Source organism: Eutrema salsugineum, unplaced genomic scaffold (assembly GCF_000478725.1).
Source record: "Eutrema salsugineum unplaced genomic scaffold, Eutsalg1_0 scaffold_7, whole genome shotgun sequence".
Lineage (NCBI taxonomy): Eukaryota > Viridiplantae > Streptophyta > Magnoliopsida > Brassicales > Brassicaceae > Eutrema > Eutrema salsugineum.
In genome coordinates, this window is record NW_006256486.1 from 2,435,045 (window position 1) to 2,459,297 (window position 24,253).

At 35.7% G+C, this 24,253-nt stretch overlaps 4 protein-coding genes across 6 annotated transcripts; 1 reads left to right on the plus strand and 3 right to left on the minus strand.

Moving 5' to 3' along the window:
* Positions 1-45: 45 nt before the first annotated feature.
* On the minus strand, positions 46-3,143 carry LOC18010677 (armadillo repeat-containing protein 8). The gene is made up of 8 exons (XM_006393001.2): positions 2,642-3,143; positions 1,599-2,321; positions 1,406-1,501; positions 1,235-1,318; positions 906-1,140; positions 651-811; positions 294-572; positions 46-201 (listed from the first exon to the last, which is right to left on the minus strand). The coding sequence occupies exons 1-8, from the start codon at positions 3,011-3,013 to the stop codon at positions 151-153; spliced, it is 2,001 nt and encodes a 666-aa protein (XP_006393063.1). The 5' UTR covers positions 3,014-3,143; the 3' UTR covers positions 46-150.
* A 261-nt stretch (positions 3,144-3,404) lies between these two features.
* On the minus strand, positions 3,405-7,144 carry LOC18010678 (protein DETOXIFICATION 42). 3 transcript variants are annotated; one of them, XM_024150549.1, is made up of 13 exons: positions 6,847-7,144; positions 6,121-6,261; positions 5,917-6,038; positions 5,598-5,819; positions 5,324-5,508; positions 5,097-5,232; positions 4,906-5,002; positions 4,715-4,815; positions 4,463-4,626; positions 4,311-4,382; positions 4,052-4,168; positions 3,734-3,951; positions 3,405-3,637 (listed from the first exon to the last, which is right to left on the minus strand). In XM_024150549.1, the coding sequence occupies exons 2-13, from the start codon at positions 6,189-6,191 to the stop codon at positions 3,595-3,597; spliced, it is 1,548 nt and encodes a 515-aa protein (XP_024006317.1). In that variant the 5' UTR covers positions 6,192-6,261; positions 6,847-7,144; the 3' UTR covers positions 3,405-3,594. The 3 variants fall into 3 exon arrangements, with proteins under 3 accessions (XP_024006317.1, XP_006393064.1, XP_024006318.1); XM_006393002.2 differs by lacking the exon at positions 6,847-7,144 and adding an exon at positions 6,397-6,523; XM_024150550.1 differs by lacking the exon at positions 6,847-7,144 and having other exon boundaries at positions 5,917-6,033; positions 6,121-6,178.
* Positions 7,145-11,409: 4,265 nt separating this feature from the next.
* On the minus strand, positions 11,410-13,864 carry LOC112082832 (UPF0725 protein At1g19060-like). The gene is made up of 6 exons (XM_024150369.1): positions 13,738-13,864; positions 13,449-13,549; positions 13,280-13,361; positions 13,061-13,170; positions 12,874-12,947; positions 11,410-11,656 (listed from the first exon to the last, which is right to left on the minus strand). Exons 1-6 carry the CDS (start codon positions 13,862-13,864, stop codon positions 11,410-11,412), a joined length of 741 nt encoding a protein of 246 aa, XP_024006137.1.
* An 8,350-nt stretch (positions 13,865-22,214) lies between these two features.
* Positions 22,215-22,760, plus strand: LOC112082833. The gene is made up of 2 exons (XM_024150370.1): positions 22,215-22,607; positions 22,671-22,760. The coding sequence occupies exons 1-2, from the start codon at positions 22,215-22,217 to the stop codon at positions 22,758-22,760; spliced, it is 483 nt and encodes a 160-aa protein (XP_024006138.1).
* Positions 22,761-24,253: the final 1,493 nt, after the last annotated feature.

Consider the following 24,253-nt stretch of genomic DNA (forward strand, 5'->3'; position numbering starts at 1 on the left):
AAACTCACATTTTTACTATATTAAAATTTTGGAAAAAATTAACAATTAATCAAATGGACCATTTATTTTAAAAATGGGCCCTGTAGGCCAACGTTTCTTCTCTATACTCATAAGTCCGTGGGATTGTGAACAGCAACATCTCTACCATTGTTAACTATCACCAAAAGACATTGACTGGCCTAATACAGTTCTGATGCGAATCTGCAAGCAAAAAAAAAAGGATTGAACATAGTTTTGAGTATTAATGACAAAGGTGAAAATGAAACTGCTTTAAAGTTTAACTTCTTTATGACCTTAACATCGAGGCATGCATCGTTGACCATGTTTTTTAACTGAGAAATGATAGCCGCATTCCGCAGTTTCACATGCCGATCAAGTGCACCAGGACTTGAAGGACTAATGAGGTTTATGATTGTCCAGACTGTTGCTGAACGTAACTGGCTCTCATGGCTCTGCAAAAACTTTAGCATGAAATTCTCTGATTCAGCTTCCCCTTGAGGAAACAGTTGCTGCATTACCGCTTCTTTATGTAACTCGTTACCACTCGCTACATTCGTTAGCACATACATTCCCTGCAAGAAGTAAAACATGTATATGAGCATTTTTTTAAAAACTATTGATATTGTAAACTTTTTATCCATTTTTCTCACCTGTATTGCCATTTGAGCTTGCGGAGCTTTTCTCAATTGTCTTCCAACAGTATTTAAGATAAGACAATCTTCATCAAATACAAACTCAATGGAGCTGATACATCCATCAACAAGATTACGGAGAAGGGCCAGAGCTTGCTCTTGTACAGGGGGCTCAGGATCTGAGGGGAATGGGTTTTGTTTGTCGTTATTTGATAAAATTTTGCATATAAGATGAATCATATGATTATTTTGGTTTAGAGGAATGATTTATACCACTGATAAGGCAAGCAAATCCTTGAGCCTTGACGTCTGAAAAAAAGATTTCTTTACGTTTATTGTCTGCAAGGAACATGAGGTTCCTCAAAGCCCTTAAAGCGCTACACCGAGCGTTTGGATCCATTGATTTTGACAACTCAATAAGCTGTTTGATCCCTCCATACTCTATAAATGTTGACTTAGGTGCTGAAAAATCCAATACTATATTGCTCAAAGCACCAAGAACTGCCACCTGATCAACGATATACAGTATATATACATTCAGATCTCTTCTGCGATCTAAAGAAAATATCTGTTCTGAAATAAATTTTAATGTAACGCTGTACCTGGACAGAGGACGCAGGATCATGCAATAGCTGAACCAACGGAAGCATAACATTATCGTTGGTGAAATGTCCTGCACTCAAATTCTAAATGACATGTCTCAGGGGACTTACTACTTGATACAAACAGCTGAAAATACTAATAGGATCCGCAAATGTATGATGTTAACAAACCTTGATTGATCGAGCAGCGTTTTTAAAGCAAATGCACGCTGCAGTTCTTACATTAGCGTCACTATGTCTTAGCGCATTAATCAGCAGGTCTAATACCTAGACGAAGGAAACAAAGACAAAAAAAAAGTTCAGCACAGTTTAAATAGTAAACTAACCGAATATCAAATCAGATAATGGCGATGTGGAGACACACCTGCAATGACAGGAAGCTACACCTACAATCCTCCAGTTTTGAGCACAATTCAGCTAGAGACAAAAACAAACCCTGAAGACGTTTAGGCTGGAGCTCACTACCTGTCTTCAAGATGTCAACGATATTCTTGATTGCATTGGCCTCATCAGCTAACTTTTGTAAATCCTCTTTTTCAGCAATCAGACTAGATAAACCCAAGGCAGCATCATCTCCAGATTGACCAGGGTCGTTAAGAAGCTCAAGCAGAGTAGTTATCAAACTTGATTTGGTTCCCATGTTTAGGAAATACGACGGAGAAGTGTTATATATGACAACTAAACAAAGACAAGAAAGCAGCCTCGTCCTCGTGTACCTATCCTTTGTTAGCTCAGTTACAGAACTCAAATATCTCCCACCCTCGAGTCCAACAAAGTGCGAAACAGCATCAGGATTGTTCTTCAAAACCGTAGCTAAAGATTCAAGACAAGCCTCTCTTTGGCTTAAAGAACCATCAAGAAGGATAACAAGCTTCTCCAAAACACCAGCGTCGCAGAGAAGCCGTTGTTCTACACTTGTTCCACAAGCGTGAGCGATAATGCTCGCACCAAGCCCACTAACGTTCTCATTCTCGCTATTCAACAACGAGAAAAGAAACTCCATGTTCTTCTCTTGGAGGAAATCATACTTTGGAGCTAGATTAGATTGAAATATCATTCTAAGCGAACGAGCACCCGCATCTACTACCTAAAGAACAAATACAAAAGAAGAAAGAAAATTGCTGTAATATCCAAAGAAACGAAAAAAGAGGATCAACAAAATTCCAAGGCCAATGCTTCAATTCCTCAGATGCAGACAATTCCTAAAAGCTATAAAGGTGGAAACTTTTTTACTACAACTCTTAAAAAGCTACAAAGATCACAGAGTATAATCTACAAATCGTTCAAGCTTCTTGTGAGAGACCCAACAGTAATTTCTAATGTCATTTCGAATCTGGATTAAAAATTTGGGGAACTGAATTATAGACTTTTAAAAAAAAAAAGTCAATAAATTTTCAAAAATTTCACCTTTTCGTCAGGATTAGTGAGGAGACGAAGTAGATGAGGGAAAACTCCGGCGTCGAGAACAGCTTGAACTCCGGCTTCAAACCCACAAGCGAAACTCCCGAGCGCCGCCGCAGATTGCACGAGGATGTTGTTGCATTTATCCGAATCGTCTGCATCGGAGAGAGCGGAAGCTATGGCGGGAACAGCTCCGAGTTTGAGGAAAGATAGCTTTTTTGTACGATTTCCGATTATTTGGTTTTTGACCTCGCGAAGGGCCTTGAGCTTGACTTCAGGGTCAGAGGAGGCGAGACGAGAGAATACATCGGCTTGACGATTACCGGAGGAGGAGGAGGAAGCAGCGGCGGAGGAAGAGGAGGACGTGGTGGTAGGCATGGCGGAGATTTAGTTTCTCCGTGAAGTGAGGAAATCGGTAATAGCTAAAATTGAGCTCTTTCTCTTAGATTGAAAAAGAATGGCAGAGGAGTTTCGTAAAGGTTTCTACTTTTTTTGTTTGATTGTTTTTAATTTCCCCTAATAAAGATTGGTTTTTTTATATTTCATTTTAGTTTTTAAACTAAATATTGAGAGTAGCTATGAGCCAATCATGTTAAAGTGGAGAGTTCCTAAACATAGGCCATTAATTTTTTTTTCTTTCCCATTATTGGAAGGGAATGAGAATTTTTTTTTCAAACAACTTCAGATATTTTCCTCTTTTTTTTCTATAATTTTTGGATAAAATGAAATTATTTTCTGATTTTTGATATAGAGTATAGAGTCTGTCTAGCCGAAAAATTGGACTAACGGCCTCTGATTTTGGATATAACACTAATATTTACAAGAGTAACAGTACATGGCATAAAATTATTTGCTTCTCCAGATTCATAATCATTGTATTTTATTCAGTTATATACAACCTCATTACAAAAAAGGTTCAAGAACAATTTAAACATGCTCTTCCCTTTGAAATTCCTTCTTCAGCTCCTAAGAAACGACCAAGGTCCTGTTCCTGTTCCAATCCTGTTACAATTCCAATCACATTCTGTTATAATAAGCACGAAAAGTTTTTACCTATTTTTTTTACTACAAGAAACAGAGAGTTTCATAAATTTTTACCGCCAAAATCCGACGGCTGCTCTAAGACTCATGTAAATGGTGAGACCAAACCAAAGTCCAATGAACCCATGAGTTGATGAGAGAAAAACCAAACACAAAATGCTAACTATAGCCACCATTACTAATGAAGCTGCGGCATAACCAAAATCAGATGCTCCAAAGTTAACTCCATCAAACACAAACGCCAAAGCATTGATTGGTTGTGTTCCTGCCACAAACTTTTACGAAACAAAAACCGCTTTTAGCCACAATCTTGATTTGTTTAGGGATGATAGAATAATCTTGTTTTGATTAGGGATTTGAGGCGTAGCTAATTACCGGAAGTCCTATGCTAATGAGGTGTAAGACTTTATCGTCTTTGGTAAATAGTCTTGCTCCAAAATGCAATCCTGCTCCAAGTATAACCGCGAGTAGAAGCCCAAGAACCAATCCCAACTGTTACAAGATTAAATCTTTATGTTTTTGGTCTAGTTTCAAAGTGATCGATTATAAAAGATTTAGTATAAGATTAAATCTTTATGTTTTTGGTTGAGTTTGAATTTGTATTTACGTATACATTAATGTAAATTGTGTGTACCTGCAGTACACGAGAGGCGGTAGCTGCAGCTCTTTTGTAATCCTTTTTGGCAAACGCGCTTGCTAGTATCGCCTTAAGAAAAAACCATTTGTTTAAAACTAAAACCGGTTAACTAAAAGATGCATCTAGGAGAGAGATCGCAAGAGCTAAACCTGGCCAGCTACAGCGAACCCGTCTGCAAGTAGTGAAGTAGCTAACCAAACCTGCAAGCAAACTTGGAAAGCTGCCATGGAAATGGATCCTTCTCGAGCAGCTAGTGACGCGGAAAGTGTTACACAGAATGTTACCGCTATTACTCTCATCAGTAAAAGAAAGCCTGAGAAAGAGAAATCACACATAAAACAAGAACCATTAGAGATGTCATTATGAACGCATTGAGAAGTTTCCAAGTATTTTTGCAGTACCATTTTTCATGAATCTACAGAGTTGAAGATGTTTGGTACTTAGGCTAAAGATATCAACTTGACCCATCAGTTTCCACAAGAGTATTCCACACATAAGGTATCTGAAAAAGGAACATAGAAAAACTCTGTTACTCAAAGCAGAGGTCATTTTTTGAGAGACACCAAGCTTACATATATGAAATTAAACTAACTGGGATATAACATGAGCAGTGGCTGCTCCTGTCACGCCTAGACGGAAAACGAATATGAAAATCGGGTCGAGTATTATGTTTGTAGCATCTCCAATTACTGCAGAAGAGATTAAAAGATAAATGATCATCTGCTTTGTTCTGTTTCAAGGACTTTGATAACATATTATATATATGTACATAAATGGCGTTACCAGTTGCGTATAACGGAGTTGTTGTGTCTTTAAACCCTCGGAAAACGCCTTGAGTAGCGAGCGAGAGAAGAACAGCAGGTGCACCAAGTGATCTTAGAGATAGATACCTTTGAGCAGGTCTCAACATTGGAGAATCCTGTTAACAGTTTTAAACCATGTTTTAAAAAGATTTCATCAATCTCATAACATCTTATATAGATGTTGAGCATGAAAGATCGATACTTTACGTGTTTAACTCCCATGAAACTCAAGAGAGGTTTAGCTGCGGATATAAGAAGCACTGCTTGAAGAAGGCCAAGAATGCCTCCAATGATCAAAGCAGATGAAGCTGATGGTATGTTTCTTTTCTTGGCTGGAGTTTTACTAACACTAAAGATACTGCTACTGGTTTTAGATTCATCTGATGTAGAATCTGAAAGATGAAAAAGATAAAACAAACTAGTGATATCTAATTACTTCAAGAAATCAAATAATCAGAGGAGTGATGATGTTGCAATATACCTTTATTGTTTTCAGGAATCAGTTCTTGAGTTTCCTCATTTGTATTGTTACTACCAGTTTCAATACATTCTTTATGATCTTGGACAATATTTTGCTGAGAACTACAAGCATCTTCCTCTGCTACAAAGGAAGTTGTGATGCTAACGAGTGGGAAAATAGCGATTCTTGAAACTTGGTTGAACAAAGCAATTGAAACACCAACTGCAGCAAGCTCTACAGGACCTGTAAATCATCACCAAAACACACAAAAACAAAAAAAACTGAGATTTTCAATTTGAAACTAATATAAGCAAATGAAAGAAATTGTTGTTGTTATAACCAATTTGGCCTATGAAGGCTGTGTCGACTAGAGATGCAATAGGATCAGCTGTTAAAGCAAGTGCTGCAGGTAAAGCTATTCGAGCTATCTCCAAACCGAGCTCATCAAATTTCAGAACTGATCTGATACATCAAAGAAAAACCAATTTTCAAGTTTCTTTCTGATAAGTGACACAAAACAGAATTATACCAGAAAAATGTTTACCTGAAATCAGTAAAGAAGATGCAAAGAGGGTTTCTTGGAAAATCTGTGCTGTAGCCATCTTCAGACATCATAAACAGATGTTACTGAAGCTTCTTGAGTTTATGAGCTTCACAAGTACATAATAGAATGTGTATACAGAATCTAGCAAAGTAAATGATTCTCAGTTAGGTAAGTGACATTTCAATAGATGCCCCTAGCAAAAAAATTTAAAATAAAGAGAATTATCTCGTTTTCAAGTATAAAGCGGTTTCAAGGCTAACCACACATTACAATAACCTTTGAAATCAAATTATTGAAGACTTGAAGTCAAACTTGAATTTACTTGTGAATAGAAATCTAGAGGGTTCCAGAATATCCAAATTTTGTTCTATGAACAATTTAGCTGTTGACCAAAAGAAGAAAAAGCTTGGATCAAAGGCTGAAATTTTTACCCTCTTCAAAAGAATAGGAAATAAATCCTATATAAAAAAAGAAATTAAAGAAGAGAGATTTGCTTATAACCACAGATTTTCTATCACTGAAAGTTTGGTTAACGTCAATTACCAAATAAAAAATCGGAAATTTTACTGTTAATGATAGAAATCTATCTGCCAACCAATTTTCTGAAACATATTGGCAGAAAATGATTTTTTTTTGTGAATTTCACTATTAACCCGAAATGCGTAAGAAGAACTAAAAAGGTGATTAAGAACGAAGAAAGAAAATTGTAACGTAAGAAGAACACACCTTTTTTGTCTGAACCAAGAGCGGTCAATAATGTCTCTTTTCTCTTTCTATTTTTACGTAACAATTTCCCAGAAAATTTTAAAATTAATAAATAACAAAAAAAACAAGCAAATTCAAAATCTCAGCTTTTTGTTTTCTTGCAGTTCGGAGAATGTCACACTTTGTTTGGACTATGAACAAAAAAGAAGAGTTGATTATGGTTTTGAAATAGGGTTTTGAATATAAATCTCAACGAATTTGAAGCATATGACAAAATGGAATGAGCCACGGAGTAGGAAAGTTGACAACTAAAAAAAAAGAACAAAAAATCAAGGAGTATGGAAAAAAGGGAATTTGAAAAATAAATGGTTGAGACTAAAGAAGCCGATGCGTGTACAGATGGAAGGTGGAACGTTTTTTAAGTTAAAACGTTGGAGAAGGAAGCTATAGCAAAATTTCGTTTCTTTTCGGAGGGCGAAAATTGTACTTTTGGGAATTAAAAAATCGGAAACTACTTAAACTTTATTTTTAGCAAAAACCCCATATATATATATACATTTCTTACGATTAAACAATTTTCCAATGTCAAGATATTAATATATTGAAAATATTTCACAAAAATTAATTCATTTGCTTGTAAGTCATTATTAACTGTTAAATTTGATGACAAAATTGAATATATTGTTATTATATATTAAAATATTTATTACTTTATTGGTTCTAATGACAATATATTTTATTAACTAAATAATAATTTTAAAAACAACAGAAACAAATTCATCAAATTGCTAATGTGATCATGATATGACCATCAACTTTTTTTAATTCTTGAGGCTTAAAATTTGTGAAGATATACGAATTGCGATTGTCACGAAAAGCAAATCCATACCAAATCTATGTGAGTTACATGGAAAAATAGATAGTCTCATACTTTTTTTTTACAAGAGAATCATCATTGGTATTAATACTACTTGAGTTTAAAAAGTAAACCAAAGTACTAAATTCATTAAATTCTCAATCATTTCTATCAATTACGAACAATTTTTTTTAGATCTAATCGATACTAACCATTTTTCCCATAAACATATGCGGTGTGATTTGGCTGAACAATTTGAAGCTATGCAACTCATATTCGGATCTGGTATAGCTACCTATGGTTTCCCGATCGGAACGGACAAGAGTGTGTGTGTGTGTGTGAAGCTACTAACGATGTATATAACGACTACTAACGATGTATATAACGACTATTAACGATGTATATAATGTCTACTAACGATGTATATAAGCTTATAGAAATGATCAGCGGTTCTACAATGATAGTAAATCCCTAGTGTCATACAACAAAGAGAAGCTCAGAGAAGAGAAGAAAAGCTAAAACGAGAAGTTGAAGATAAAGAAAATGAGAGAAATAGGCAACCGCCCAGAAGCCTGCATGCTTATACACACACCGAGAGAGGTTTTTGATTCAACTTATATATCTCTGAAAACAAAAAAACACAAAACCCGAGACAAAATAGCATGAAAACCAGTAGTCATTTATTTATCTGATCCATATTAATTTTCAAATGGAAACTATCTTACAAGTTATTATTAAGACAATCGTTAACGGGTAAAAGACACAAAACCCGACACAAAATAGCATGAAAACCAGTAGTCATTTATTTATCTGATCCACATTAATTTTCAAATGGAAACTATCTTACAAGTTATTACTAAGACAATCGTTAACGGGTTTCTTAGGAAGGATTCTTAAGTATTATTAGGATTAAAATATATCTAAACTACTAATTAAGTTAAAAACCAACTCTTATTTAAGGTCTTTAAAAGCATGATTAATAGTAGAACTTCATGAGGGATTCTTAGTTAATTTTTAATTATTAAATTTAAGTTAAGAACGCTTGTTAAAAAAACTTCTGTTTTCTATGCTCCAATGGTAGAAACTATTAGGGGTTCTTAAAAAATAATTAATAATTATGTTTTATTTTAAATAGAAATAATTTGCTGAATAAAACATACTTAACTAAAAACAATGCAAACATAAATTTGTTTTTTTTTCACGTCCAAAATTTGCCATATATGCTCACTTGTTATCTTTATCACGTTAAAATATTTGCCGTATATGCTCAACCAAATCAGCTTTCAATTGTTGATGCAGTTGTCTATCACGAATTCTAGTTCGAATATCCAGCATATTGGCGAGATTTGTAGGTATATATGTAGAAAACATGTGATCCACATGTAAACTTCTGTTTTCTTCTCCTTGTTGGAATTCTGAAACATCAAATTAAGTGTATCCATCTCTTTTGTCTTCGATTATCATATTTTGGAGAATGATACAAGCTCTCATAATCTTTCCTATTTTTGTTTTGTCCAAAAAAGCTGGATTTTTAACAATGGCAAATCGAGCTTGCAAGACTCTAAAAGCACGTTCAACATCTTTTTGGTAGCTTCTTGATGTAGAGCAAATAAAGATGCTTTTAGGTCATGTGGAATTGGAATATATTGGATAAAATTTGTCCATTTTAGATAAATACCATATGTGAGATAGTAGACCAAATGATACTCCCTTCCGTTGACAGAGCTTGCGGAGCTTGACCTTTTATTATATCATCAAAACCAGATGAGTGATCAAGAACATTAATATCATTTAAGGTACTTGGAAGTCCAAAAAATGCGTGTCATATCCACAGATCATATGAAGTTACCGCCTCTAAAACTATTGTGGGTTTTATAGAACCACATAAATATTGCCTTTTCCAAGAATTTGAGCAATTCTTCCACTTCCAATGCTTCGTACAATTCCGGAAAATCCGCATTGCTCTCCAATATAAAGTAAGCGTTGAAGATCCTCCGGTGTGGGTCTTCTTAGGTACTCATCGCCGAACAAATTTATTATTCATTTGACAAAATTTTCCAAACATGAACGAACAATAGTTTCACTGAGCCGGAAGTATTCGTCCACCGTATCAGCCGCAACGTCATATGCCAAGAGACAAATGGCTGTTGTACACTTTTGAAGTCTAGAGAGACTAGGCCTTCCGAGAGCATTTTTCTTCTGCCTAAAGAAGCAAACTTCATTGGAAAATCAATCAACAATATGCAAGAACAATGGCTTGTTCATCCTAGAACGCCATGCATCTACAACTTCACTACATGGTATGTAAGCAAGTCTTGCAAATTTTTATCGAAAGAGATCACAAAGAAGGCCACATATGTTTATGGAACGATTATTTCATCACTAATTTATTCCGACAAAGTTTTAGGATGAACAAGCCATTGTTCTTGCAAATTGTTGATCGATTTTCCAATGAAGTTTGCTTCTTTAGACAGAAGAAAGATGTTCTCAGAAGGCCTGGTCTCTCTAAACTTCAAAAGTGTATAACAGCCATTCGTCTCTTGGTATATGGCACTACGGCTGATACGGTTGACGAATACCTTCGGTTCGGTGAAACTACTGCTCGTTCATGTTTGGAAAATTTTGTCGAAGGCAATAATAAATATTTTTCTGACGATGAGTACCTAAGAAGACCCACACCGGAGGATTTTCAACGCTTACTTCATATTAGAGAACAACGCGGATTTCTCATAATTGTAGGAAGCATCGACTGTATGCATTGGGAGTAGTAGAATTGCCCCACCGCTTGGAAAGGGCAATATTCACGTAATTCTGGAAAAACCACAATAGTATTAGAAGCGGTAGCTTCATATGATCTATGGATATGGCATATGTTTTTTGGACCTCCTGGTACCTTAAACAATATCAATGTTTTTGATCACTCACCCATTTTTGATGATATTATAAAGGTCAAGCTTTGCAAGTGAATATCTTTGTCAATAGAAGAGAGTATCATTTGGTCTACTATCTCACAGATGATATTTATCCAAAATGGGCAATTTTATCCAATCTATTCTAATTTCACAGGGCCCAAAAAACATCTTTATTTTCTCTACATCAAGAAACTACCCGAAAAGATGTCGAGCGTGCTTTTGGAGTCTTGCAAGCTCGAGTTGTCATTGTTAAAAATTGAGCTCTTTCTTTTGTATAAAGAAAAATAGGAAAGATTATGAGAATTTGTATAATTCTCCACAATATGATAGTAAAAGACAAAAGACATAGATACACTCAATTTGATGTTTCAGAATTCCAACAAGGAGAAAGAAACGGATATTCACATGTGGATCACATGTTTTTTACAGATATGCCTACAAATCTCGCAAATATGTTGAGTGCTCGAACTAGAATTCATAATAGACAACTGCATCAACAATTGAAAGTTACAATTGAAAATTGATTATGTTGAGCATATATAACAAAAATTTGGACATGATCAAGATAACAACTGAGCATATATAGCAAAATTTGGATGTGAAAACAAATTATGTTACATTGTTTTTATGCTAAGTATGTTTTATTAAAAATTTATCTTTATTTAAAATAAAACATAATTATTATTTTTTTTAAGAATTCATTGGTGCATAGAAAACATAAATTTCTTAACAAATATTAAATATTAACCTAATTTAATAATTAAAAATTAATTAAGAACTCCTCATAGAGTTCTAGTATTAATCTCTAAGAGCTTCTTACTCGGAGTTGGGCACCGGCATAATTTTGCCCACGAGACAAAAGCGTTTAGATATCAAATCCATACTTCTTCTCACGATAGCTCTGCATTTGCAAACTCGATCCTCGCCCAAGTCCTGATCATATCTTATGTAGACGATTGCATTGCTCAAACATTTGAGTCTCTCATTCAGCGGCTTAACATTTTCCTCAGTTTCTAGCACTACGTTCAAAATATTCAAATCGGACAGGTTGGGCTGCAGCAAACTTTTTTCTGTAAAAAAAATAAAAAATAAGACACACACTGCTTTATTATTAGCAGTGTCAATTGGGCTGTCCATGTCCAAATGGGCTGGTTCAAATGGACATTTTTATTTTCTAGACATTAATGGTCCACACCCAAATAGGACCATGTCCAAATAGGACCAAATCCATTTTGGACTATGATCAATTGGGCTGTCCATAAGTCCAAATAAGACCATTTTCAAAATTACTTAATTGTATCAAAATGAAAAGATTCAAAACATGAGTTTAACTTAATTGCAGCAAAAAACGAGATTCAGCTTATAAGATACAAGTTCAACTAAAACATTGCCATAAAAAAGATAGAAGGGAGATAAAGACATTAATAGCTTATATGTTGTTCGGATCTTCTTTCTTCCACTTTCACCATCATCTTCTTCATTTTCTTCATATGGCTCAAACTCGGAATCACCTATCATAAAGCATCAGCAATTTCATATAATCAATGTATAAAAAATAATAATCAAAAACAAAACAACAATACAAACATACGACAGAAAGTGATTATGATATTAACTCAAGATTGATGTAAACTTACTGATTACTTCAAAGCCACGCAGCCAATTTCTTGTACAAATCAGAGCTTGGACATTTGATGGAAGAAGCCGGCTCCTATACTTGTTAAGAACTCGACTCCCAGCACTGAATGATGACTTAGAAGACACTGTTGTTATGGGAATACAAAGCACATCATAAGCCATTCAAGACAGCTCTTTGAACCGTGATGCAAAGAGCTGTCTACCAATATGTCTTTTATATCTATCATTATGCATATATTTATAAAAATTTTAGTTTATACATTCTCTAATATAACAAAATTAATTTTTAAAAATGAATAATTTCCACTGATAGAAGAATAATAATTAAAATAATTTAAGAAGAATAAAAAAAATCTCAATTTGATTTGATCTAAAATTTTTAGACCATTAAACCGACCAAAAACCATATAGTTTGACCCATTTATTTTCTGGACAAAACTGGACCATTACCATTTAGACCCATTAATATTTGGGTGTGTTCATAGCCCGTCCATTATCATTTGGACATAGATCGCCCATGGACAACCCGCCCATTTGACACCTCCATTTATTATATATATATATAGAAAACATGTGCCATGGTATATATACCAATTGCTATGCAAAAAAAAAAAAGGAAATCTACGTACGCTGTGTATCTGCGGATTCGTTGTAACGAATGCAAGTTCCAAATATAGACGAATCCAGTCATTTTCAGCCCACTCTGATTCCTGCATCTGAGAAGAAGCAAATATCTCAACGTACTGGTCAGCAATGATGATAGCATCTTCTTATCTTACCATGTATATAATGATTGTAATGTATATGTTATATAGTTTGTTCAACTTACCTTGTAAAAAAATCGATTGTTATCAGCAAAAGCCTTGTTTAACGGCCAATCAGGCACTTTATTGATATCATAGTCGAAATTTTCTGTCGGATGACTCGTACCATTGGTCGCTAAGAGAGACAAGTCACACATTTAATCAGCAGAGGGATCTACACACACACACTTTTCAAGAAAAGTCAAATGATGCATGCTAATATAACGATTAATCAAGTAACCAACCTGTATCTTTAGGTCTGGCGATATGACAAACGACATCCATAACTCTGTTGTTATCTCTATTGTATTTCTCGATTTCAAGAAGCTGCAACTTGGTCCCTTGAGACATTGAGCAATAAGAGATTTTTGAATACGGCAGACACGACACGAACTGGCTAGTTTAGTTTATTACCTGTAACATGTTGTAACGGTGAAGGCCCAACTTAGCATAAAGGCGCACTGCAAGGGGACAATCATTCCCTTTACAAGAATGTAATCTCCACCATCGAACACCTAAAAAAGATACATTAGCAACAGAAATTAGGAAGATGATATTTTTTATCGAGTAGTTTATACAATCCCTGTTCCATTGTTAAACAATTACATCGGATTCTTCGCGCCACTTTATTCTGATACGCAGCATTGGCTGAAAGGCTAGACATTTCTCGTTCTCGGATATATAATCTTCTCTTAGGACTTACGAAGAGCCTCGATCTTCTTCCTCCAGATATATTCAAGGTCATCAACAACCAACCCACGTTTATGACGACCCTCCTTCCTCTTCCTCCAGCGTCTTGGCGCACGCTTCTTCTCAGTCTTGTAACCCATAACCTAATTTCTGCTATTCTTGACTTGTGTCGTGTATTTAGTCGGTTTGTTATTTGTTAATAAACAATTAGGTCAAAATGCATGCGGCAGATGCTTTTTATCCACTCATGCACAATAATGCCCTAATTCAGTCATGGGCCCAAATTTCATTGATTTCTATTCTTTGATTTTGGGATCCAAACTTATTTGATTATACTGTATTTTATATGGTCAAATATCGATTTTTCCTTTATATGTATGTGAGATGGGATATTTACCGAAATTTAAGCAAACCGAATCAAACCAAATCCGCTTATATACCAACTCCTGTCACACGACTAATTAAGGGCGTCAAAAATGAGTAGTATAATTTAGATCATCAACTGTCTCTCAGCTAAGTTCGGGTTTTCATCAATTCGAGCTATGTTTTTTTTTAAGTAAACGAGTTTCTAGTCAGGTACACTTTCCAAGCTGCAATTCATTCGATATGGAGAGAGAGGAACAATAGAAAGCGTGGAGAGAGTCCTTCATCAGTGTTTCGGCTCACTAAGATGATAGACAACACAGTGAGAAACCAGTTAAGCTCCATCCGAGACAGTGGGGACTTGAGATATGAAGATGGCCTCAGAGTGTGGTTCTCCTTTAGATAACACTCAAAATTAGTCCTTAAGCTTATGCTCTGTTTTTCTTCGAAAAGTCAAAAACAAATTTTGTAAAACAATTTATTTTTTTTTCTTTTGAATATAATTTAACATTAAATTAAAAAAAGTAAATGAGTTAATTAGTGTTCGACTTTAACTTAGTTGGCGAGTTATAAGAACTAGTTCTAATGAGTAGTGAGCTAGCTCGCTATCAAGATATATTTTTTTTGGAGATTTTAAATGATATGTTTATATATTGTAAAGAAATACTAAATATACCAACTAAAACGTATATTTATTTTTAAATTTATCTTTAGTTTAGCATTCGATAACTACTTTATTTGAATCTGTTTTTTTTTTGTCAACATTTGAATATGTTTTCAGTATTAAATATTTGAAGCTTTCATTGAGTTTGCTGGCGAGTTTTAATGTTTTCATAACCCAATATACTATATACAATTACTATATTTTACGAATGTATTACATAATTTTAAGTGTTGTAATTACATATTTTATGGAAAAATCCAAAAAGATGATGATCCAGTATTCCAGTTTGATATATTCCCACACTAATGACCTCTTAACCATCTACTACCGTTAATTAATGATTTGAAAGTGAATTAAACTAAATCAAACCGGTACTAAACTAATATTGGACCGAACCAAGGTCAAACTTATTTTGACCAAAGTCATAAATGAAATTAACTTAACCGGTTTAAACTGAAATCGAGTGAAATCAAAATTTAATCGAAAATTTTTTTAATCCCAACTGAAATTAAATCAAAACCAAATCTTCTAATTTAAGGGAAAAAAGGTCTAGATGAAAGAGGTGGGATCGGTTTGGACAAGAGAAAAGAAAAACGGTATATACTCAAAACTCAAAAGCATATATATGCAGACAAACTCATATACGTAACCTTTTAGCACTCGTACCCATTACACAGATATAATAACACTTTTTTGTTTGTATTCATACGAATTACATACAAACGACATGCATGATGCATGCATTGCATAAGATGTGAAGTTAATACCAAAGCTATTGTTTGTTTGTTTTGGTGTTTTATTCTATCCTAACTGAGTCTAGTTGAAATTTTTATGAATCGGTACAGGATTTGGATTATAATTAGTAAATCCAAAAGATTTGCTTCTACTGGTGTAATTTTCTAGGTTGATGTTCCTTTGGAGGTTGTGCATTTAACAGATGAATATTGGGAGAGAGTTGTAAGTTCTTTCTTCAATGCTTTTTGTGAATCCTAAATCCCACACTCAAGAATTTAGTGTGTTGGTTTTGTGTGGAAGATTTTGGGCAAAAACTTCGATAATATTGATATAAAAGAGGAGACAAGGTTCAACGATTTGGATTTTATATTGATAAGAATGAGTTTACAAAGTGCTTTTTTGAGCTAAGAATTGAATGAATCTACAATGTGTCAAACTCCTACTTATACTAGTTTGTCGAGCCGAACGACTCCAAGATTTGCAGGTTGATACATTCTCTCCTTTTCCGAGATTTCCGCGATCTTTACTTATCTACATCTCTTCGTTCTCTTAGTCTGATTCATGCTGAGCATATTCCCAGAAGATGCCAATTCTCTCATGTTTCTGGGCTTGATGATTCAGAGTACCATTATAATAGTCTGTTTCTCGGTGTGGGCTGGATTAGGATTAGATCCATCACCAACACATTTATTTAGAATGCTTAATTGTTTGGGTTTCTGATTTGATCTCCATCAATAAATCAGGTTTCCTACATTATTGAGGAGTATTGTTGTGGACGAACACCTAATTCGGATGTTCTATGTAATACTAGAATTAAGTTTGGTAAGAGCACCATTAGTGAGAGTTTCTCATATTAAAAATAAAAAGAGAGAGATAATGAAAAGAGTTTTTTAAATGAGAAACTTTGAGAAACTCATCTTCCATTTGTTTCTTTCAATTAAATATCAACAAACGACAAAACCCACTCAAGAAACACAAAATGGGATATTTCAATGATATAAATCTATAATCATCCTAGAAAAAATATATAAAAATAATGTATTATCATTATCAAGCGTTTTAATATCATATTAGGTGTGTTGCCCGCAACATATATGGGCTGAGTGCTTTGTAAAACAATAGCTTTGTTTTGTTAATTAATCTAGCAGTTTCTCGTTAACCAAACTTTATCACCAAAATGTAAAACTATCGATAAAATGATCACTAAATATGTTAACGATGCGTGAAATTCTCTACAAAAAGATCTGAAAACTATCATACCATGGTTTGTGTTTAGTTGCACACATTAACATAAGCCAAGAAAAGCATATCGTATAATGTAACAAAGAATTTCAAAAATGTTAAAATCACAAATAAATATTTCTGTGTATAGCTTAATTTTTGAAGTTACGATAATTATAGTAGATAGTCAAAACATATAAAATCCAAATAAATTTTGATTGTTAAAAAATAACATCACAAACCAATTTAAAAGAAAAAAAAATCATTACAAAATATCATAACACTTAAACGTGAGTTGGGATATATTTTTTGAAAAATATCTTTGTAAACCACATTCATTGTCTTCTGTTGCGGTTTTTTCTTTTCATCAATTATCAAAATATGTAATCTTTTTCTCAATGTTACCCTAGACACAACAACATAAAACTGATCATGCAAGAAGACTGGTTTAGGTAAGAGTAAACCAACTTTTTGTAAAGTTTGACCTTGGTTTTTATTTATTATCATAGCAAATGTGATTGTAATGGAAAACTACCTACAACACATTCCAATGGAAACATTGCTTCTGGTGGAGAAACAAACATCTTAGGAATCAAAAAACTCTCTTGCCAACTTTTCACCGCTTAAATGGTTAGTCTCGCTCACATGGTTAGCCAATCTGGTCACCAATAACCTTCTCCCATTACACAAACCGCCTCTAGGATCAATATTTCTAAGTAGCATGATAGGAGCACCAATCTTCAACTTTAGACAGTGACTTAGCAACCCAGATACTATAATATTGTTAAGATATTCCAGAATATAAACCATATCATCATTCTTACTTGTGTCTGAAGTATCAATACTATCCGAACTTAGATACTCATGTTCATCACCTATACTAAAATTGGTATTCAATTTTAAGCAGTATTGTCAGCACAAATTGAATTCACGAAACGTATTAGCAATTACATACCTGTGAGCTTAGATAATATAAACTCAGTAATAACATCCACGTCTTGGTTCCTGAGACTCAATATTGCTCTCTCTTGAAAAAATGTTAGATTTCTTGCGGTAGCATACATCTGATGGAATATCAATCTCAACTTCTTATGTATTTGGTTCATTTATCTTCCCCTTATTGATATCTAGAATCCATTTAAAAAAATATCTGCCATCTCTTGGTTCTCAACACCACCAGACCTACGAAGAAGCCTCATGTTTGTTGCTAGTTCCATCAACTTGCATTCTAACCATAAAGGAGATGAATTCAGACTTGCTATTATTGTTTCTATCTATTTATAGTTTTGCATTGTATGGTACAACAAATCCATTGTCTAATTCCACATTTTTTCTTACCACAGTTCTTTAATCTTCATTACGCTTGTAAATAGAAAAACCAGCATCGTCAATTTTGGTAATCTCACTAAAAATCCTTAGATAGTACTTAGTGCATCTCCTCTTATTCATACAAACGTGGGTTAGTCGTACCATACAGACCATGAATCATTAGATCACTAACAATTTTATACAAATGTGGTTCCAATTCTTTGTCAAGAATTTTAGCTGATACAAAAATAACAAAACTATTAAATTAGAGTGTAGATAAACAATCTATGTAATAGATTTGCTACCGTGCATATTAAAATTTTATTTCTAAATTAACCATTATTTGTATACATTAAATTTATAGATGATTTTAATTATTTATTCTCTATAACCAGAATTTTCTCCTTGCTTTATGATAATATTTCCTTTTTCTTGTTGACTCTTATTTTTTAGAGTGAATTACAAGAAAATGCACTTTCCACACTTTCATTACTGTAAAAGGCACATGTTGCTATTGAGGTACTTTTGCCTATGTGGCATGGTGTGAAATTTCGAAAGAGTCCTTCACTAATGGAGACTCTTGTTTTTTTTCACCTTGTGTCAATATTATTACTGTGTTTTTTCCGGGTAACCGGTAGAGACCATTTTTTTTGTTTTTCCGGCAAGCCGCTTAAACTCAGCTTGATTTGGCTTTCTTCTTCCGCTTCACCGCTTAAATAGCCAATCCTGATATCTAACTAAGCGAAGAACAAATTGCCAAGAGTTTATGCAGATTCATGATTTGGATCTTTTCCTGTAATTTTTCTTTAAGATCTAAAATTGAAATTTGTTGTATGGCACTTTTTGATTCTCTTAATCGACAAGTAGATACAACTTCGGCAATCGGAAACCTACGCCGTCGACGATCGACAGTCACTATAGATATACTTTCCAGGATCTGAAACCGATACGGCGACCTTCCGGGATCTGAAACGAGTACGGAGACGACTTTTTTTTTTCTCGATTACAGTATCGGGTGGATATGGATTTGTGGACTTGTTTTTCTGGACGTAATATTGGAGATAGGTGCATATAGTGTTAAAATGGGCCTTGATAATGGGCCGCAACAGCGTTTTAAGGTAGAATATGTCTCGTGTGGTGAGATGTTTCAGTCCTTTGATAGCTACGTTCTGATGGATACGTTATAGTGGATAATGTTGATGTATTACGGTACTACGCTTAGTTAGGTTCTCGTTAGTAGGGCCCACAAAATTGTATTTAGATCAATAATAATAGCCGTCCGATTTGCATTAAATAAACACGATCCAACGGTTTGTCTACGTTTGGTAGGTAAACGTCGTAATCCTACACATTGGGAAACCTCGTAATATTAGGTAACCTGTTTCATTTGAGCAGACACGTTCGGCGCTGGCGGACAAATCTCAACCAGGTTTGTTATAGAAGTAGCGTTTTTTGTAATCGTGGATGTTTATATCGTGGACATGAAAACTTAAAATTTTTTTTTTGGCGATATGATTATAGGTCCAATGTTAGATATGGATGAGCATTGTTTGGTAATTTGTGGCGAGTGGATGCGTTCGAGTGAAGGGCTCTGGGATTTCGTTGTGGACAAGCTTAAGATGTCTAGAGTTGTTCCACTTAGGCCCGGTATTAGTATCACAGAGTTGAAAAAGAGTGTATTGAATGAGTTTTTTGATGATGGCGGCGAAGGTGTGACGGTCACGCTAAGTTATTGGCCTCTTAATAGCACCGAACTAGCTACCGGCATTTCTACACCGCCGGTTATGGTTACGAACGATAGTTCGATAGGCTATTTCTTAAAACACTTCAGGGTCCAGAGTAGTGTAAACCTGTTCACAAAGTTTGATGGAGACGAGAACAAGGTGGGTAAAAGCGGGTTTGAGGGAGGTTGTATTGTTAATAGGAATGCTGTGAGAAGAAGAAGTAATAGTGGTGATTTTTCGGGTGATCTTTCTGGGTACAAAACACCATATCCTACAAGACGAGGACCGAGTAATTTCGAGGGTGAAGGTTTCACATTTAAAACACCAGTGACAACCAGCGGGGATGGTTCGTTTAAGCACCCTGTTCTGTTGAGGGTGCGTAAAACTGTGGTTGATGAAGTCCCTGGATTTGGAAGGAAGCTTGGGTTTTTTCAGGCCAACGAAGGTCCAAATAGTGTGGGTAGTGGGTTGAAAACCACTCCATTGACGTCTACAACATCTGAGGATAGCACTGGTTGTGTGTCTTCTCCGCCAAATTCCATAAACGAGGAGGCTAAAAAACAAGATGGTTGCAAGCCAGAAACTTCTAGGAAGAGGGACTTTATTAGTGATGAATGTAGCTTCAGGGCTAGGAAATCAGGTACAGGGACCTTCGAAGGTCAGCGTAACGTATTGCCTAACAGTTTGGATGAGGAGCTGTTTAAACACGCGGAGATTTTTGAAGAAATGTACAAAAATGGAAATGTAAATGGTAATAGAGATGACGGTTTCCATGTGGAAGCTGATAATGTTTTCTCAGAGAGTGATGATGATGAGGAAGGCGATATTGGTGATGAAGTGGATTATGATGTGATGACACATGAGTACGATAAAGAGTTTTGGGAGCCATTTCTTGATGAGCAATACGGTGGGTCCAATGCAGCTGACGTTATGTGCGACCCTGTAGATACGTCGGAGAAGAAGTGGCAATGTCTGAATGATGGGGATGTGATTAGGTGTAGTACTAATGATGCGTTTGACCACGACGTATACGTAGGAAACCCACCAGTAGGCGGATTTACGAAGACAGAAACGAGTGGATGGAGTGGTGTGGATGGGGCAACGCCGAAGGAGTGTCCACGGGATATTGGAGCTGTGGATGATGAGGAGTTCGACATTCCACCGTTTTTTGACGATACCCTTTACGATAATTCTGATATTCCTGATTTGGATCTGGTGGATGGGGAAGATTGTGTTAGAGTTGGCAAAGTTTATCCGTCAAAGGAAGATTGTAGGATTGCATTAGCTGTCTATGCAATCAAGGAGATGTTTCAGTTCAAGCAGACGCGTACGAAGCGGAATAGTTTTGTGGTGAGTTGTCTCGATACGCGATGTGACTGGCGAGTGTTGGCTAAGGAAATAAAAGGTAGCTCTTATTACGAGATAAGGAAGGCCCATTTGGAACACACATGCGATATTGAGACTAGAAAAGAGTTTAAAAAAAGAGCATCTTCCCGTGTTATCGTTGCTGTATTTAAATCAAAGTTTGGTGATCCCGTCAACGGTCCGAAAACAAGAGAACTGCAGCGCCTTGTACTGGAAGATTTACGGGTTAACGCTTCTTATATGAAGTGTTATAGGGCGAAAGAGAGTGCTGTTTTGGGAGTCAGAGGTGGAGATGATGAGTCGTACAGTAAGGTTCCTGAGTATCTTTACATGTTGAAGATGGCCAATCCAGGAACTGTAACAGAATTGAAGACAGAAACTGATGAAAATGGGTTTGAGCGATTTATGTACTTGTTTCTATCGTTTGGAGCATCTCTGGCTGGTTTTAGGAGACTTAGGCATTTAATTGTGTTAGATGGTACTCATTTGGGTGGGAGGTATAAAGGAGTGTTGCTAACAGCTAGTGGACAGGATGCTAATTTCCAAGTGTTTCCGCTAGCCTTTGCAGTTGTGGACAGCGAAAACGATGCTTCCTGGATTTGGTTTTTACAGAACTTGGAGAAGTTGCTTGCAGACAGCAATCGCTTGACAATTATTTCTGATAGACACAATTCTATTAAAGCTGCGAAAAAAATGGTATATCCTAAAGCCACTCATGGAGCTTGTATTGTGCATGTTCAGCGAAATGTCACATCAAGGTATAAGAATAAAGGCCTTTCGAAATTGGTGGGAGCTGCCGCGTTTGCATTTAGCATCACCGAATTCAGGGAGATATACGGTAAGGTGAGAGGTATGAATGCTGATTGTGCCAGATATTTGGAGAAAATGGGCACAGCGATGTGGACTCTAGCTTATTTCCCTGAGGATCGATATAACTTGATGACTAGCAACATAGCGGAAACGCTGAACAAAGCATTGAGGGAGGGTAGGAATTCGCCAATAATAGAGCTGCTGACTTTTATCCAGTCAATGATGACCAGATGGTTTGCTGCTCGCCGTAAGAAGTCAGCTAAGCATCGCGGTATTGTTACGCCAGAGGTTGACTAAGTAATGACTAAGTATATGGCGAACACTAAGGGTAGCAAGATCAATAGTGTATCTAGCTGGAGTATACAGATTGTTAATCGATTTGGGACTAAGAACAATGTTGTCTTAAATGACCGGAAGTGTACATGCCAGGCGTTTCAGAAACTTAAAATACCGTGTGGACATGCACTGTTTGCAGCGGATTCGGTTGGACTTCCGTATGCGAGTTTAGTGGGAGATTGTTACAAAACTTCAACATGGGCGGAAACTTACCAAGGTGTTATTAATCCAGAGGCTAACCTGAATGAAGTAGAGGTACCTATGGAGGTCAGTAGTTCAATTTTGTTTCCACCTAAGGCAAGAAGACCTTCCGGCCGTCCTAAGGAGTTGCGGATACCCTCCACTGGCGAGATTAAGGTAAAAATTGCGTTCCATATATAGTTACATTGATTGAAACTGAAATGGTAAACATATATGCAGGGTAATCGGGTGTCAAAATCAGTGCCAAACAAGTGTGGACGGTGTCGGTTGTCTGGACACAATCGAAGCAGCTGCACTAATCCGATTTAGGAACAGTTCAACTCAGTAACCAGTACCACTTTATTGCTTGGGGTGGATGTTCCCTTCTTTTGTTTGTTTGGATGTAAACGTTATAGCCGTTGATGTTTTTTTGGGCGTGGATGAAAAACCTTAGACAGCGGTTGCCTGATGTATTATGGCATGTTATGGGCGTTACGGCTTTTTTTAGTGTACTTTTTGTTTTTGAACCGCATTATGGGTTTTTTTTAGTGGTCTAATTAAAAGACGGATTGTTTTCATTAGTTTATGATGATGTTGATCCTGCAAGGCTTGAGTCCGTTATAAATTTGAGTTTCCTTATAATAAGTTAATGACTCCTGGATGGTATATGGTAATGTAGTTGGGTATGTGTTTGGTATATAATGGATAAAAAGATATGGATACTAAAGATGGATGAGTATATAAACAACCTTTGAGAGTTGTCTTAAATGACAACATTGCCCTCAAACTAGGTTTTAGGCATATTAGGCGTCTTTACAATGTTAGTTTTGGTGTCGCCGCTAGGACGTCTGTAAGGAGGTTATGACTTTCAGCTACAGCTTAAGCTCTTCGTCGAGAGAATGGAGTACGCAGATTTGTACGATGACGGTATACCGAAAAAGTGCTACTGTGGGCAGCCTCCTCTATTGGATACATCAGAGCAACCAGACAACCGAGGTCGGCGATTTTTCAGATGCGAAATGAGAGAGGTATTAAATTGTATATTTGCGTTATTAAATTGTTTTTAAAAAACACTTATTATAAATTTGTAAAAAATATTAATCGGTAACCACCTTGAATAGGATGGTGGTTGCAATTTCCATAAATGGTGGGATGTAGCTGTTATGCAGCAGTTTACAGAGCAAGAAGTGAAGCTTGGATACCAAGCAGATCGGATGAAGTATTTTTTTACTGGTGACAGTGGCGAACTCGTAGATCCTCCTAAAGTTTGGCGAGATGTGGATCTTCTTCGCGATGAGGTCACTACGCTGAGGGTGTTGATAAACGAACTCAAAGATCTACTTTCTGGGTGTCATGAAGACTACAATGAGCTGAAGTCATCTGTTCGTGAAATTGAGAGGACAGGATACCGTGTCTTAAATGTCAGAGGATTTGCGGATGCTAAGTGCTTGTGAGATTCGGGATTGTTGTTAGATTTCTAATGATTTTATATTTTCTGTTTTCTTGTAAATATAACTGATGTTTGTAAAGCAATATCGGTTCAGGATAACTGTAGTTTGCACTGAATTTATCTTCGTAGTAGGCAAAAATCGTAGTTGAGATCTTTGTGAACCTTTTCCACTAAATGTTGGATTTGGTATTATCGAGTACAATGTTGGTTTCTAGTTCTTCGTTGACCATGCTGTCGTGTTCCTTGTTATAAGAAAACTTGGATACGAGTTAAATCTAAATCTTTTTTTACAAGTATGTTAGCTTTTACGTATCCACGAGTTCCTGCAACAATATGTTAGCTTCGTTGTTAGTTTTTAAGTATCCACGAGTTC

What these genes read in the sequence shown, in the direction of transcription:
- LOC18010677 (XM_006393001.2), bottom strand. Translation starts at nt 3,013, where the DNA reads ATGCCTACCACCACGTCCTCCTCTTCCTCCGCCGCTGCTTCCTCCTCC. An exon ending in TCACTAATCCTGACGAAAAG is followed by an intron (nt 2,322 to 2,641) that starts GTGAAATTTTTG and finishes TTTGTTCTTTAG; the next exon opens with GTAGTAGATGCGGGTGCTCG. An exon ending in ACGCTGCTCGATCAATCAAG is followed by an intron (nt 1,319 to 1,405) that starts GTTTGTTAACAT and finishes CATGTCATTTAG; the next exon opens with AATTTGAGTGCAGGACATTT.
- LOC18010678 (XM_024150549.1), bottom strand. Translation starts at nt 6,191, where the DNA reads ATGATGTCTGAAGATGGCTACAGCACAGATTTTCCAAGAAACCCTCTT. An exon ending in ATCTTCTTTACTGATTTCAG is followed by an intron (nt 6,039 to 6,120) that starts GTAAACATTTTT and finishes TTGATGTATCAG; the next exon opens with ATCAGTTCTGAAATTTGATG. An exon ending in GGTTCGCTGTAGCTGGCCAG is followed by an intron (nt 4,383 to 4,462) that starts GTTTAGCTCTTG and finishes TTTTTTCTTAAG; the next exon opens with GCGATACTAGCAAGCGCGTT.
- LOC112082832 (XM_024150369.1), bottom strand. Translation starts at nt 13,864, where the DNA reads ATGGGTTACAAGACTGAGAAGAAGCGTGCGCCAAGACGCTGGAGGAAG. An exon ending in GAAGAAGATCGAGGCTCTTC is followed by an intron (nt 13,550 to 13,737) that starts GTAAGTCCTAAG and finishes TATCTTTTTTAG; the next exon opens with GTGTTCGATGGTGGAGATTA. An exon ending in GCATTCGTTACAACGAATCC is followed by an intron (nt 11,657 to 12,873) that starts GCAGATACACAG and finishes TACAGAAAAAAG; the next exon opens with TTTGCTGCAGCCCAACCTGT.
- LOC112082833 (XM_024150370.1), top strand. Translation starts at nt 22,215, where the DNA reads ATGACTAAGTATATGGCGAACACTAAGGGTAGCAAGATCAATAGTGTA. An exon ending in CCTCCACTGGCGAGATTAAG is followed by an intron (nt 22,608 to 22,670) that starts GTAAAAATTGCG and finishes ACATATATGCAG; the next exon opens with GGTAATCGGGTGTCAAAATC.